Below are 16,280 nucleotides of genomic sequence, written 5' to 3'. Positions count from 1 at the left end.
CATTTGATTTTAATTAAATATAAATAGCCACACATGGCTCTTGGCTACTTATGGGCAATGTAGGTCCAGAAGGTGGGCTGGCGTGGCTTCTCTAGGGAAGTGATTTTTATGCTGGAACTTGAAGGATAAGCAGGGATTAGCCAGTCAAAAAACAGCAAAGGAGAGAATTCCAGGCAGAAAGAACCGCCTCTGTAATACTCCTGATGTGAAACCCAAAAAGTGGTTTATTCAGGAACCTAAAGAGCTTCATTGTGACTGAAGGGTAATGAGTGGGGAAAAGTGGTCTCTAAGATGAGGCTGGAGGGGTGGGCATGATTTTTGGCTTCCCCAGAGTTGCCTTCCTAGCAACCAACTGCAAACTGCTGCGCAGATGCTCACAAGTAAGCAACAGTGAATCTGAAGCTCAGCCCTGAAAACTCCCTAAAAGCTGTCCCTACCAGAAAGGAGCCATTTCCATATCCCGTCCTGACCTCCTGGAGCTGGTGGGCAGTCCTGGCCTGTCCATAGGCCACGTGAACAGGTTTCCTGAGCAAGGACAGCCATCAATGCTGTTCTTTTAGCTCTTTTAGCTCATCTCAGAGACTGATTCTGTAATGCCCAGAGCCAGGAAACATGCCTCGCACCAGTTTGCTGCTGGTTAGGAGAGGCCATGGTAACCTGTAGGTACCCTCAGGATCCAGAACTGACCCAGCTCGGGCTCTCCTCTCCTCTCCTCTAATTCTGCCTGTGCGGTGAGGACCCATGAGGCCCAAACTTCAGGCCTCCAGCTAGTTCTCTTGGAGTATGTTCAATCTTGCTTGGAGTGTGGGGCCGATTTATTTTTAAATTCTTCAATGAAACAGATTCAAGTAACTGGAGTAGACAACACAAAAGGCATTAGATGAGACATGGCTTTGCTCCCAGTTTACACTGATTGAGACCAGGCACTTTTACCAAGAGACCAGTAGCGGGCCATGCCCTGCAGTTTTGGAGGACACTGCCTAATAATGCAGCATCTGTAAGAAATATGAGGAGGCAGAGTAAGAAGACTGGGCTCTCACTAGCAGATGGGAGAAGCAAGGCCCTTCCTTTGGGAGGGAGGGACCATCTGTGGAAGAAACTTCCCCACCAAACCCATGGCAGGAGAAGTTCCAAGCCATTGGAGGTACAGACATTTCTCCACAGTTTTTCCCTTCTTTAACTATCATGAGTAGATTTGGAGCACATTGAAGCAGGCTGGCCAAAAGGGACTCCATTCTAGATTAGCCTTTCAAACAGTTCCTTTTCTAGGATAAATAGTCACTTACACTCAGAAAACAACAAAAACAACAACAAATGCTGGCCATCCTGACCTCTGTACATGCAGTGGTTCCTGGGAACTGGTAAGAGTAGGGAGGGGATAAGGTCTATAACAAATTGAAGGGGAATATCAGCTCTGTATGGCTGGGTTGAAGATGTGGAACTATGTCATAGTGACATCAAGAACTATCAAGCCTGGAGTTCCCGTTGTGGCTCAGTGGTTAACAAATCTGACTAGAAACCATGAGGTTGAGGGTTCGATCCCTGGCCTTGCCCAGTGGGTTAAGGATCCAGCATTGCCATGAGCTGTGCTGTAGGTCGCAGACGTGGCTCCGATCCCGTGTTGCTGTGGCTGTGGTGTAGGCCGGCAGCTGCAGCTCTGATTGGACCCCTAGCCTGGGAACCTCCATATGCTGTGGGAGCGGCCCAAGAAATGGCAAAAAAAATAAAAATTAAAAAAAAAAATAAAAAAAAGAACTATTAAGCCTTATGAAGAAATTAGGGGTGACAGATGACACGGGTATTTATTTGGTAGAAACTTTTTTCTGATGCTGTCAGTGGCAGCAGGTCTAGTGGAAGAGGGCTCAGGAGTAAATCCCACCTGAAGTGTCTCATGGGGAACCAACCAGTGATCTTGGGCTGCTGACTAAACCCTTGAGCTCAGGAGTCCCTTCCAGTACAATGTTCCAGGGTTCCTTGCAGCTCTAGATTTTCTGATTCCTTAGCCTCTTAGAAAATGTCTTTTGGATTACAAGCATAGCTAGTCTTAGATTTGTTTCTATTGCTGCTATCTGTGTTAGCAGAACAATTTAAAGAAAATTCTTACTTTAGGGAAGGGAGAGAAAAGCAGACCATCGAATGCCTAAGCATTCCCTAATTTATCAAGCATTTAATCTGTATTTTTCTAGAGTGGTTCTGCTTAAGTGAAGTTCATCTTCAACTCAAGGCTGCAGTGTTTGTCGTCACTTTGGTCTCAGGGTGAATGTCCTAGGGTCCTGTCCTCATTTGGCAGTGTTGCAACCTCAGCTTCACAGTATCTCATGTAGTGTAAAATGGAGGACTCGGAGTCTGGGGTAAGAATCTGGAAGTGTCTTAGCTCCTCAAAGAAGGGGCTATAGAAATAGGCTCTTATCACCTGTGATAGCACATTTTTTTCAAAGTAGGAGACAAAAATCTTAAAAGCATCATTCTTGAACCATATTCTTTGCTTTCTTACTGATGGAAGTAAATGCCAGGATTAGTCAGTCATTAGCAAAATTGAAAAGGGAGTATCCCCTTTGCCCATTTTGGTGCCTTTTCTGCTCTTTCTACCTCATCTACTACCACTTTTCTCTGTATGGACCTAGGGTTTTAAGACTAAGAAAATTATCAAATGTTAATAAGCACTTGCAGACTGATGTGAATCTGTCTCTATACAGCACTTCTTTTGGGGGTGTCCCTATTCTAAGCTTCACTTCTGAGTGTGGCAAAGGAATTATAAGATTCACTGTGCAAGTGATGGCAGTTGGGAAAGAGGAGAGATGGGAATCTCTTGCCAGCTGTATGTAGGGTGTACACAGGGCTGCCCTCCAAATCAGCATCTGTAAATGAATGATGCTGTTGACCTCTAAGTAGAACTAATTCTTTTAGAATTAAACAAGTCATTAATATACAGATATACACATTTACACCTCCACGAAACACACATACATATGTATGTAAACCAGTAGGATGCTTAACGGCTCATTACTCTCTGGACTGTAACAGACTAGGGACAAAATTCTGATTCTAAAATTTGCTTCTAAGAATTAAGTTCTGTCCTCTAACCCAGTATCACAAAGGGCTCCTAATGAACATTTGAAGAATGGGTTTGTGAATCCGTGAGGCATGTAAAGGAGTCTCTGCAGTGGCATAAATTATTGTTTTAAGCATTTGGCGGCATGGAAGGCTAGGAGAAAAGGCCATGTCTCTACAATACCAAAGGACCGGTCAATTTGGTAGCTCAAAAACTCTGTCAGATTGGTCCCCAAATAACTATCTGACTAATCTATTTATTAAGATTGAGTTCTTAGATCTCCAAAGTCTAGGAAGGTAACTAGATCATGATACCAGAGTTCTACCTTCACTCTTTCCTTTCCGAGGAAGAAGGCCGTGGCGTGCAGGACGTCAGCGGCGTGGGTGGAGTTGTGGTACGCATTGGAGGAGTGGTAGTTGGCTTCAATCACTTGGAGCCAGGCCCGAAGAGTAGTTTCAGAACAGTGTAAAAATTCACATACTCCAAACCGGGAAAAGACCTTTAAGCCCAGGTAAACCAACGGCCTGGAAAATAGGAAAACAAACTCTGGTTCATGGTATTCACTGCTGCAGAAACTGCTTTCTTTGAAGATACTGGGAAATGGAGTATTTATTTTCCCTAATACTTATTACACAAGCAGAGTGGTATAAAAATATGTCCTCTCCTAATGAGACGGAGACAGAGCATCTCCTCCTCACGAGCCACTTCTTTAAAACCGGGTGCCTCAGTGGTGATTAATCCACATGGCTTCTAGACTGTCTCTATGTCATGTGCCTTTTGGTGGCTCTAACAACCAAGAAAGATCCCTGACAGTCCCTCTCCATCTCCATCTCCACATAAGCTCTGTACATCCCCTAAGGAAGTCACGGAACCTAAGGACAAAAGGAATGGCCTGCGTGGGCTCAGCAAAATCACATCACTTAGGGTCAAGTTACTTATTTATGGGTATCATTCATGACCTACAGGCCAACACCCTGGGAGAAATGGACTTCTGTAATAGGACTTTCCGAATTCCCTCATCTTTCCCTTGTCTGTAGGATGGACCTAAAGAAAAGTCTCCAGTGCTCTCATTTTGTAAGGTGGGACCGAGACAAGTTTGGGGCTGCGAATAAATACTTAGAACTCTTGGCTCACTGGCACAGAGGAGTGACCTGGGTAGATCTGAAAAGGACACAGTACTTTGTCCTGGGTTGTCACCAGGCTGATCCCACCTTTTACTCACTAATACTCTTCTCCATAAAGAAGCTCACCCAAGGGGCCATAGTCTCTCTGCGCCTTTGATGCTCTTCCAGTGTGGCATGAAAGAAAGACCCTGTGAAATATCTGTGGCAAGGAATCATGTCTCCCTCAAAGTTTCCAGATTGAAAGTCTTGAGCATGGCCATCAATCCTCCCCTGCCTGCAGCCAGAGAAGCCACATACCTTTTGTGTGTCACAGCTTCCAATTCAAAAATGTTGAACTCCCAGCTTTCCTCGTTATCGAGTAATTGAGCGATCGAAGGGGGGACATCACTGATAGTTATTGGCATCGAAAGGTGACTGTGACTCTGGTGCACGTCTGAGCAAACGGATGGGGCAGGAAGGGTGGTTAATTGTGGAATCTCGAGGGCTGCTGAGCATTTGTCATCTTCACGGTCACTACTAGAAAGAACGTCTTGAACTGCCAGGAGTAGGAAGAGTTTTCACTTCAGGGTTCTCTTACATGATTAAACCTCAAGACCCCCAAATAGAAAAATAAATCACTTTAACTGTTTAAATATAGAGAGATTTGCAATTCTTATTCTGACTGTGCTCAGAGAAGTAATTTATACTAGGAGACCTGGTTTCAAATGTGGACCAGAGAGATGCTTAAACTCCAATGAGTCCAACGGAAGTATCACCAAAGCTCTTTCCAAACAATCACACCACTGGGCGGGACAGGCCAGGGATCGGTTATCATAAGTAACAAGTGGATAGATGACAACTTACTCTTAGTGAACACATACTCATTTCCTGACAACCTTCTCAAGCCATCCTGAAATAAAGAAAGATGCTTTGAGAAGCACGCTTTATATGCATTATCGTCATTCTCTCATTTCGTTCATTAGACAGAGATGTGAATCCTGAATAACTCAGTCAATCTGGAACTCCACGATGAAGCCCAAAATCAAGTCAGAACAGTAGTTATAAAACCAAAGATAGTCTCTTTTCCAGGGCTCTTAGCCCCAGGAAATGGCGAGCTGAGAATCAAGTGGCTATGACTCCATTCAGGCCTCATACCTGAGCTGTGAGGTGGCTCTGTTCTCATGCTATCTTCCTCCTGTGGCATTTTGTAGCCACATTAATGAAGTCATAGAAGTGATTTGCTTTGGATACATGTGAATTTGAAAGGACCTCCGTTACCCTCATTGGGAGTGTGTTATTCTCATGCTCTTAGATTTACATCCTGGGGAGCCAAAGCCATGGGCCATATTTTGGAGACGATTATGTAAAGCCTTTAAAAGGTTGGGCTAATTTTTGACTAATATCTAAATTTTTTCCCAAGCGTATTTTATGTTTTATAGCATGAGCTTTGCTACTAGCCTTTAAAAGAAGTTTCTGGATTTGAGGTCTTTGGAAGGGCAGTATAAGGGAGTGAACAAAATTCCGATGCTCTGCCACTTCCTAGGCTCCTGCACTTTTGCTAGTGCTCAGATGTTCTTGCATCTCAGTTTCCTACCCTCTATTGCTGAGCATCTAATTAGTTAGATCTTTGCTTAAAAGGCATTTATAATTGCTTGCTTGTCATCCCTAGAAAACATTGCTGATGTTTAAAGTATTCATGAAGGGCTCTCCTGAAGTCATACCTTGTGTCTTTGGGCCAAGAGCTTCATTTTCAAAACTGGATAAATAGGTAAGTAACAATGGCTGTAACTCTCCCACCTCTGAGGCAGGTATCACAAGGAACTCCATTTTTAATTTGCCTTTCTTTTTTCTCTTCCCCGATGCTACATAAATGGAATTTGCACACATTCCTCACAGCATCACCTGAGGGGAAGCCCGAGATAGTAAGGCAGGGGGAGGAGGGCAGATCATTTGTTCTAAGAACCATAAATCTTTTGCTGCAGCTCTGCAGGGGCCAGCCTCCTCATAGACCCTTGCCAGTGTTCTTTACAACTGAAGTCTACACTGCATCAGGATGGGCACCCAGGGGCACAAAAGGAAAAGAAGGTTGGTCACTCAAATTACAGGCTCACCAGAGACCGTTAGTAGGAACAAGGAGAATCAACCAGAAACCAGTCAACACTCAGCATTTGGTGGCAGGGCTAGACAGAAACCTTCAAAGTCTCAGATGACTCTTGGATTTTTTTTTTTTTTTCCCTCCCAAAGAATTCTTTCAGCTTCAGCCTCCAATAAGGAGCACAGGTGAATAATTTGCATTTTCTTTGTCTTCACTTACTGATAGATGAGATTACAGCCAAGTAGATTCACAGCAAAAACACAAGAACAGGATGACTCCCTCCTTAGAAATCAGCTACTGTTGGTGGGTAAAATGGGGGCATTCAAGTGCTGGCAGGGGTTGGCTCCTCCTCCCCTCTCCAGACTGAGGCAGAACAGCTCCACTCTGCTTTTATTGACTATAAAGGGAACTCTCTATAAAGCTTTTATTTAAAGAAAGAATTCTCCAACTATGATTTTGGAAAACAGTGTTGTCTGAGTACCAACCCGCTCATTATATAAAGAGCCTGAGGTCCAGGGAAGCCTAGCCATAACCCTCAATGGAATACTGTTACCAGCTCAAGAGGAACAAAGGTCTCATTGTGACCAACTTCTATCAACTATCTTTCACTCCTTACTATAATAAAAATTATGAAGGACAAATTCTGAGCACACATTATTCATTTATGCTCCTGCAATTGCTTCTGGTTATGCTGATGTTAATCCATACATCAGGTACTTTTGCACCTGTAGGTAACAGTTTATGTCACAAGTTATATGTACTCTGGAGTGCACTGAATATTGTCTGCCCTATATTTCTGGTTTTTCTTCATCACTCACCGTCATCAGGCCTCCCACGAGATCACTGGTGTGAGGATCTTCATCTTTGGTACCCAGTTGAGGGGAGTACAGTTCTGTGGTCCGTAAAATCTCTAAAACTCTGTCCAAAGCTTCTGCTACTGTGACGGGACTGTTTTCTTGGGCTGCATTGATGATATTTATAACCTGTGGAAGTAAAGAGAGAGAACGACTAAATTTAAGGATAATAGGATTCTTCTTCCTCAAAGTCACATGTATGCCCAGAATCCAAAAGAAATCAGATGATAACATGTCTTATTGTTCAAAATGACCAGTGTGGAGTTCTCGTCGTGGCTCAGTGGTAATGAACCCAACTAGTATCTATGAGGACGCAGGTTCGATCCCTGGCTCCAGTCAGTGTGTTAAGGATCCTGCATTGCCGTTGGCTGCAGTGTAGGTCACAGACGAGGCCCAGATCTGGCGTTGCTGTGGCTGTGGTATAAGCTGGCAGCTGTAGCTCTCTGATTTGCTCCCTAGCTTAGGAACCTCCATATGCCATGGGTGTGGCCCTAAAAAAGACAAATAAATAAATAAAAAGACCAGTGTTTTCATGGCGCCACCCTCTGACTAAAGCATGCCTTTCATCCCAACCTCTCCTGGTGTTTCTCTACTTCAGGGACTACAGTTTCTCAGGCTCCTCCAGCTCTCCTCTACAGGCTGCAGTTCCTCAGAGACAGGTGTGGGGCCTTCCTCCCACTCTACAGCCTTTTCAGAGACCAGCTTCTTCATTTCAGTGACTTTGGATACATATGATCCATAAACTCAAATTTAATCCTAGCCCTGAACTCCCTTTTGACCTTCAGATTTATATATTCACTTGCCTGCCTGACCTGTCTACTGGAATAGCTTACATGTCCAAAACTAAACTCAGGACCTTGCTCCCTTCTTCCCAAAGTGAGCAAGTAAACGTAAGAAAAAAATCAAAGTTGAGAACTGTGCGCCTTCTCTGTTTTCTACACTGCAGTGAAGAAACCACTTCTATTAATCTTGTGCTCAAATCAGAACCCTGGGAGGCCATGGCTGACGTATCACTTTCCCTCAATTCCCTCCCTAGCTGACAATATAATTCATCACCGTGACAAAATGAATTTACCCCCAAATATTTCTTGATCTATTCATTTCTCTCCACCTCCACCACTGTAATTCTAGTACAGCTCACACCGTGTCTTGCTTGGAATTCTGGAGACGTGCCCTAACTCGCCCCTTCACCTTCCCTCTTCCCATCTCCAGTCTCTTCCCTGCATGGTAGCTTGTGTTCCTTTCATTAAACACCCTCTATCATGTCACTCCCATACTTGAACCTCTTCAGTGGTTTGCACTGCACGTGAACTTAATACAGCCCAGGTGGCCAGAATGAACTGAGCCCCCCACAACGCCATTTCTCCCCTCTGTTCTCCAAGCTCCAGGTCATACTGACTTTCTTTCATGTCCTCAGTTGCTCCATTTCCTCCTGTTCCCACTTCAGTGCTCATCCCTTGCTGTGCCTGCTGCCTCGAATCCCCTTCTCCCTCTTCTCCTAGCATCTCTGCATCCTTCAGGTCTTACTTCAAACACTGCTTCCCCTACACAGAGCTCATCCCTGGTAACCTTTACACCCATCACAATAGGGCCCTAACCTAATTTTCTCTCATAGAAACCTACTGTTTTCCTTTATAGCAGTATAGCAATTATATTGTAGTTTATAACTATGTACTTATTATGTGTTTATGTGTTTAATGTCTGTTTCCTTTACTAGACCACAAACTCTATGATATCGGTAGTATGTTATTCATCACTTTATCTCCAGAATATAGCCCAGTGCTCAGTGGTCCTGCCTGCAAAGGCAGAGGGAGCAGCTGCTACTCACCTTCGTGATGGGAGCCTCAATCGTCATGGAATGGATCCTTGCCATGGATGGGTAGCGACGGTTCTGTAGGCTTGGTGCTGGAGAGAAGTCAAGAAAGTTGTATCTGGTTCTGGTGGCTCAGCTGGCCTTAAGCATAGCATAGGAACCCTTCATGGACTGGGGGCCCGGTTCTCACAGGACTGCTGTCCTCCACTGCCCCCCACAAAGCAATGAGTCCACCCATCTCTTAATGCTAAAAGGCTGAGAGCTCAGCCACTACCTGCCAGGGTCTGGAAAGGATGGTCTCATCTGGAACCTTAATGACAGGAAGGCTTTGCGTTTCAGTTCCACAAGGGGAATTTCAGAGAAGGTTTATGGGATCCTGGACCTCATCCGCCAAAGCCTAATGATTCCCCAGGATTCACTTTCCCATAAGTCACTACAGCTCAGCTTGGGTAGTTTCATCACTTTCAGTCCCCAGTCAGTTACGTTGATCTTGTAACTGGATAAGTACAGTGTAGGGTGCAGCCTGGTCCATGGATAGCATAGGGGTCAGCAGAAAAGTGAGCCCACTCTCGGTCTGAATCAGGGCCAGGCACTCTACCTCCCTGAGCCCTTAGGTTCTTAACACCAAGAATCCATGGTGGTTCTAGGTCTCATTGTGCAAACTGAGCTAATCCCATTATCCTCTCCAGCTAAAATGTTCTATCTTTACATGTGGTTCAGAGTTCAGAAGGTAGAAGCTTTATTTTAAAAGCATTGTTCTCATCAGATCTTCCTACCACTCCCTGAGAGGCAGATAGGAAGGAACAGAATCCGCATGTTCTAAGTCAATAACTTCCAGGACCTGATGTCCGGCAGGGCTGCCTGCTGCTCAGCTGTCTTTGTGAGCTACCTCGGCTGCCAGAGCAGCCACCATTGCACATCTCTTCCACACATCCTAGCCTCCACTCCTCCCATGCCCTGGAAATGACGGATGATCCCATCTCAAACTCTGTTCTGACAACTGGGCTAATCGCATTGAAATTCCCTCATCCACCATCCTCTTCATCCTGTCCATCTACACCCGCAATCCATCAGAAAAAATTTCAGCCTTTCTTTCTTTACATCCTTGGTCCCAATCCCTTGCAGGCCCTGCGGTTTATCCATCTCCCCACATGAGTCATACAGCTTAGCTCTACAGGCCTTGGCCTTCGCGAGGTCCTCATGCTCAGGTTTCCCACAGGGACCTGAAGGTGAGCACCTCAGAGTGAGGTAGCTGTTGAAACTGAACTGCTCTAGTGGTTATGTGGCCTGACACTTTAGGCCATAAAGGAACAAGCAAAGACTGCGAAAAAGTAAAAAATAAATAAATGAAAAGGCCGAAAAAATTTTCCATCTACAAGAAAAAAAGGCAGCTTAGTTGTAGTTCTGTTCTTTGGGGTTTTGTTTATACGCCAATGAATTCCTGAATATATTCATTTTCTACACTTTGAAATTATTTTCGACACTTTAAAGTCAAGGAAATCTGAAAAACCTCTTACCATCACTGCCTCGAGATGATATTGATTTCACGTCAATGGATTCTTTCCTCTTGTTCTTGTATCTGAATGAATGAGACTCTAAGGATTTCAGATTAGTAATGGAGAGTGATTAGTTCTCAGCTTATCCACAGGCAAAGTTTAGACATATTTTTTCCTCATTCTCTAAAGAAAACAAAGCTACTTTTGGCCACAGTGTGCAGCGGCTTGGTATGGGATCTCGGTTCCCAAACCAGGGATTGAACCCAAACTGCAGCAGTGAAAGCACCGAATCCTAACCACTAGACTACCAGGGAACTCCCCAAGGTTACTTGTTTTTTTTTTTTTTTTTTGGCCGTGCCCATGGCATGTGAAAGTTCCCAGGCCAGGGATCCATCCCACACCACAGCAGTGTCAACGCCGGATTCTTAACCTGCTGAGCTGCCAGGAGACTCCTTCCCAAGGTTACTTTTTAAGCACTGTAAAATATTTTAAAGAAACAGCAAATCACTGTTTCTTCAAATCAATACACACAGAATTACCAGTCATATTAGTTGTAAAGAGATGACCTTTTCTTGTGGTTATCACATTACATATTAATGGGGCTTATTATTAAGGGTTATTCCATTAATAAATATCTTCTTGAAAATAAACAGCAAAACTTGGGGGAAATGTTGGGGGGATTCATTTTGACCTGAAGGACAACACATTTAACTGGGCGGGGAGGCTTTTACAGGGATATTTGAGGAAATAAAATACCAGTCAAATCAACAGAGAGTTGAATTTATTTGAGAAACTAATTTGGAACCAGTTTTAGGTCCCTGTGAAAAATCAGACCTCTAGATGGTCTTCTAGGTTCTCCTGAGGATATGATTTACTCAGATACTGACAAATGATATTCCGGTAAAGAAAAAAAGATGCAAAGCTTTTTACTTTTGCTTTTCTTTTTTTTTTTTTTGGCTTTTTAGGGCTGCACCCACGGCATATGGAAGTTCCCAGGCTAGGGGTTGAATCAGGGCTGTAGTTGCTGGCCACAGCCACAGCCACGCCAGATCTGAGCCATGTCTGCGACCTACACCACAGCTCATGGCAACACCAGATCCTTAACCCACTGAGTAAGGCCAGAAATTGAACCTGCAATCTCATGGTTACTAGTTGGATTCATTTCCACTGAGCCACTATGGGAACTCCTCAAAGCTTTTTAAATAATTGTCTAGTGACACCAAAAAAGTACAAGAGAACATGGTAGTTAAGAGAACCAGTTCTAGAGCCAAACTGCAAAAATTTGTATCTCCAGTATGCCTTCTAATAGCTGTGTAACTTTGGGAATGTTTCTTCTCTCTGTCTTAGTATCCACACCTGTAAAACAGGGATAGTTACAGCATCTCATTCATTGTGACAGGTAAACGAGTTAATTCATGGACAGCACTTAGAATAGTGCCTGCTACATAGTAAATATGCAATTCATGTTGGCTGTTATTAATTACATCTGTTCATTTGCATACATATCTTCTACTTATTTATTTTTTTTTCTTTTTAGGGCCGCACCTGTGGCATATGGAAGTTCCCAGGCTAGGGGTTGAATCGGAGCTGCAGCTGCTGGCCTACGCCACAGCCACAGCAATGCCAGACCTGAGCTGCATCTGCAACCTACACCACAACTCATCACTACACCAGACCCATAACCCACAGGGCGAGGCCAGAAATTGAACCTGCATCCTCATGGATACTAGTTGGGTTTGTTACCACCGAGCCACAACAGGAACTTCCTAAGCCTGAATTATATTTACACAGAACAAAGTGAAAGGCAGAACTATTATAAAATTAATGTGAACAACAGAGCCACAGAACTTTGTTTTAAATGACCTAACTTAAAATATTTACTATGCCTCTGCCTAATTTGCTTTCAGGCTCTGTCTTAATAATTTTCCTGGTGTTGGACAGGACTTTCGGTATTTCTTTATAAAGATACCTTTAGGTAGTGGTACTTTAAATGATACTGTTAGGATTGTATGGCATCTTTCAAACTCTGAGAAACCAACAGGGGTCACATGCAAGACAGTGGTGTTTAGCCTATTCAGGGACTTAATCATATACATTCCTAACATTTGTTTATCAGATAACAGATTAAATCTAACTTATTAAATATTTAAGATAAAATTCAGGATTAAAGAGCACAGAAATTTTTCAAAATGTACTTTCTAAAATAAAACTAAAATAGCAAGGCTAGTTTCACAGCTATAGCCCGGGCAGGTTGAATTCTAAATCATACATTAGAAATTATTCAAAGGTGGATAATAATTATTCTTCCTGATTTTATCTTAGCTAAAATTAAGACAATCTTTAGCAGTAGAAAAGACTAAAAGTTTGGAGAAATTATTTCTTCAATAAAGGCCATTTAAATTAAAGAATTCATTTTTCATTCTCTCAAGAGATGCGTATAGGAGGAATTTATGGAAGATACTTATGGAAAGAAAAGAATGATAAAAGAGATTCAAATAGCTGTACTCCACAGCAAAATGGGATACAGTGTCATTAGTTTAAAAAAATTGCTACCACTTACTAAGAACCTACCATGTACCAGACATTGTGCTTCACTAAAATAATTTGAAATATGGTAATTATCTTATACAATCATTACAACAATTCTGAAAGCTACATAGTGAGATTCCAGTTTTACTGATGAGGAACTTTAAACTTGGAGAGATTATGGGTAGCTTAAGGTCCAAGAGCTAATAAATGGTACAAACTATGCTTTCCAAGCAGGGATGGTTTCGGTTTTTATCGATGTTGCATATTTATTATCGAGAGTTTATTATGTGCAAAGCAATGCTGGGCACTATAAAGGATATTAAAATGCTTATAACAGTTTTTTGCACCTAGAAACCTGTAAGTTAGTTAAATGTTTGGCCCCCAGAAGCACATAAGTCAGTTAAAAAAATATTCTCTCTGTATTAAAAAAAACCCTAAAACATCTGTGAAAGAGAGAAACAGGCAAAGAAAAAAAGAGTGAAGGGAAGGGGAAGAGGATACCAAACAGTTAAATGCCAGGTACTGCTGGATATTATATACATTTTCTCCTTTCATCTCCCTAACCACAATGAGATTGACATTGTTAAACTCATTTCACACACGAAGAAACTGAAGCTCAGAAAGATCAAAGAAACTATTTCTAAGTAGGCGAAAATATGGCCCATTCTAGAATCCAGGAGAAGGGACTACCTGAGCCCAGGGACTACCTGAGCCAGGGACCAACTTTACCATGCCTCAGTGGCTGGAAAGCCACCAACAGGGGAGAGGATGCGTGGTATGTGTGCAGAAATAGGAATTTTAAATCCCTGGTAGCAGACTGATTTTTCCTTCTAATGATCAGAGAGTTCCAGATCTTTCCGACGTAGAAGTCATTAGGTCCAGCCTCTTCCTTTTATGGGTGAGGAAACCGAGTCAGACCGTAGGGTCCTGCTCGAGGTATGATAGGAGGGTGTGGGCAGTGACGTGGTGATCTGGCGCTCCTGACCCCCAGGTGAGGGCCCACGCACATCTTCTAACTGCATGTAGTCACTGACTGCTGCAAAGAGAGGGAGACTAACTGGTGTAACAGTGTGTGTCCCGGGACTTTCGGGCCCCTCTCTATTTTGAGTTCGTTTGCTCTCCATGGTGTCCAGCCAGTGAAAGAAACCAGGATGGGGAAGGCATTCAGTAAAAACAGTTGCCACGAGTGAAGATCCAAAACTTTTGAAGGGATCTTGCTTTTAACCTGGCTCTCTAACCTGTCAGTATCAGTTCTTGGATTTCAAGCAATCTACATTTCGGGGTGGTGACTGTCAATCTAGACTTCCTCAGAGTAACTCACAGACTTGAACCCACAAATTCCACCTGAGTGTGTAAGAATGAAATTGAAATATACTCACCTGTCTGAGAATTGTCTCCTGAATCACGATGAACCTTGTGAATCTAAAGTTGTTCAGAAGTTTGGTAAAGCAAGAAAAAGATTTTAAATATGGTATTAGTTACATTTCCAGCCAAAAACCTGCAATAAAAACTGAAAAATTCAAAAAAGCAAGAAGCTGCACAGATAACATGAACAGATGAAAGATATACACCAGGTGACAATACTACAAATGCTGTTACATTCAGACACTTAGAGGATGGCTGAGCCTGCGAGCAGGAAAACTACCAAGGAACACACTCTCTAAGCAAGACATCTAGCTCTCCAGCCAGGTGTTCTCATTCTGACAGTCTGCAGAAATGCAGAAAGACCAAAAAAAAAAAAAAAAAAAAAAATTTAAGATTTTGATCAGACTACTATGTAACCCATTTATATTTCAGACGTATTATACATTTCTCCTGTAATATAAAAGCAACCAGAATTCAAGCCTAGGATTTAAAAAACCTTCCTAAAAAGCTGTTCAAATGCTCCTTAATTATAGACGGAATCAACTTGCTAAATGTTTTTCCACAAGGTCTGAAATTTAGATTCAGTTTAGCACCTGGATCTTTCTCATTATCAAAAAATGCTTTTGTGCTCATGCTCAGTAAATATCTGTCAAATGCTGAGTGAAGTCATTAACACTAGAAATAATACATATGCCTCCTCTGGAGGTTCTGTGGTTGTGTTCGTAACTGACTAAGACACGGCGGCATGTCTACTAGGTCTATCGCGATAATAATCACGCTGCTTTGCTGCTAAATCCTCCTACTTCGGGTTTCTCAAACCACATCACACATTTATAGGCATTGAATGAATGGGATAAGTTAACCTGAAAAACAAGACAGGTGAGTGTCCAAGGCTGTTTATGAAGGAAGATGAGTATGGTTTAGCAACATCAGCTGTCACAGCCAGAAGCCCCATATATATCAGATACAGGTAACATGTCCCAGCTTGACTGAACTGTTGAAAATAAGCATGTAAAGTTCAAGTATTAAAACAGAGGCTTTATGTGAACTATTCTGCACTGTGCATTCCACATAATTACAGAAACAATTACATGGCCGGCCTGTGTGAGATCTTGGTCTTATACATGACCAAGGGCTGTGACTCATTTATGCTGTAGTGATGAGGCCTGTTTATTTCTTCTGAGAACAACTGTCTTAAAAAACAACTGTTAAAAACAACTGTTAAAAACAACTGTTTTTCCTTTACAAATAAAGACCATGTACTACAAAGTGTACTGAGTGCAGTATGCATTTTTGATAGGCCAAACGAATACACCTTTTTTCAGCTTTAGCTCAAAAGCAAGTAGCTTCTCCCTCTGATTCACAATGCATCTCTCCTTTAGGAACAGAGTCCCATGGCTCCCCACATTATGCAAAAAAAAAAAAAAAAGGCCTTGTCTTTCGTAGACCTCCACAGGCCAGCTGATTGAACTGTGGCGCTCCTGGGAGGTCAACATGAGCTCTGTGTTCATCTAGATGGAACCAGATGAAGCCCAAAGTCCAGCAGATCCACAGTCCAACAGCCCTGCCTTAGGGATAGAAATGTGCACGGGCCCTGGGAGGGGAGGAGGGGGCGGAGAGGAGGAGAGAGGCAAGGTACCAGGTCCATCTGCTGAGGTGGTGCTGGTCTTGCTCCACAAAGGCTGCGGCACTGGGCAATTTCTGAGCTGAACACAGCACACTCCCCATCCCTGAATTGGCTCATCTGCCTAGGAGGGGCTCTCTGCTCACAGACAGCTGCAGACTGGAGATGCTCTTCCACCGCCCCGCCCAGCACTGGCTTCACAGACAGAGGTTTTGCAGGGCTGTGTCAGACCATCTGCGTCTCACCCCAGCAGTGTGAGGTTTTTATCAAAGCTTTCCAACTCAGGTTATCTACGCGTCTCTCCTAATAGCTCCTTTTGCAACCCAAGACTTGCTTGAGTGAAAAAACG

General features: G+C 43.1%; 1 protein-coding gene across 9 annotated transcripts in view; it reads right to left on the bottom strand.

The window, feature by feature from the left end:
- PDE8B (phosphodiesterase 8B) overlaps positions 1-16,280 on the bottom strand; it is a 316,607-nt gene that overhangs the window by 9,927 nt on the left and 290,400 nt on the right. For 6 of the 9 annotated variants that reach the window (XM_021084468.1, XM_021084469.1, XM_021084470.1 and 3 more), the window contains 7 exons: positions 14,322-14,364; positions 10,435-10,512; positions 8,933-9,009; positions 7,069-7,233; positions 5,020-5,065; positions 4,474-4,711; positions 3,378-3,576 (listed from right to left, as the gene is read on the bottom strand). In XM_021084468.1, the coding sequence (XP_020940127.1) occupies positions 3,378-3,576; positions 4,474-4,711; positions 5,020-5,065; positions 7,069-7,233; positions 8,933-9,009; positions 10,435-10,512; positions 14,322-14,364 (846 nt within the window). The remainder of the gene's footprint in view (positions 1-3,377; positions 3,577-4,473; positions 4,712-5,019; positions 5,066-7,068; positions 7,234-8,932; positions 9,010-10,434; positions 10,513-14,321; positions 14,365-16,280) is intronic. The other 3 variants (XM_021084472.1, XM_013994908.2, XM_021084467.1) reach the window with 1 other exon arrangement.

This window comes from Sus scrofa, chromosome 2 (genome assembly GCF_000003025.6).
Source record: "Sus scrofa isolate TJ Tabasco breed Duroc chromosome 2, Sscrofa11.1, whole genome shotgun sequence".
Classification (NCBI taxonomy): domain Eukaryota; kingdom Metazoa; phylum Chordata; class Mammalia; order Artiodactyla; family Suidae; genus Sus; species Sus scrofa.
Note: the sequence above shows the minus strand (reverse complement) of the source record. Positions and strands in the feature narration are given on the sequence as shown.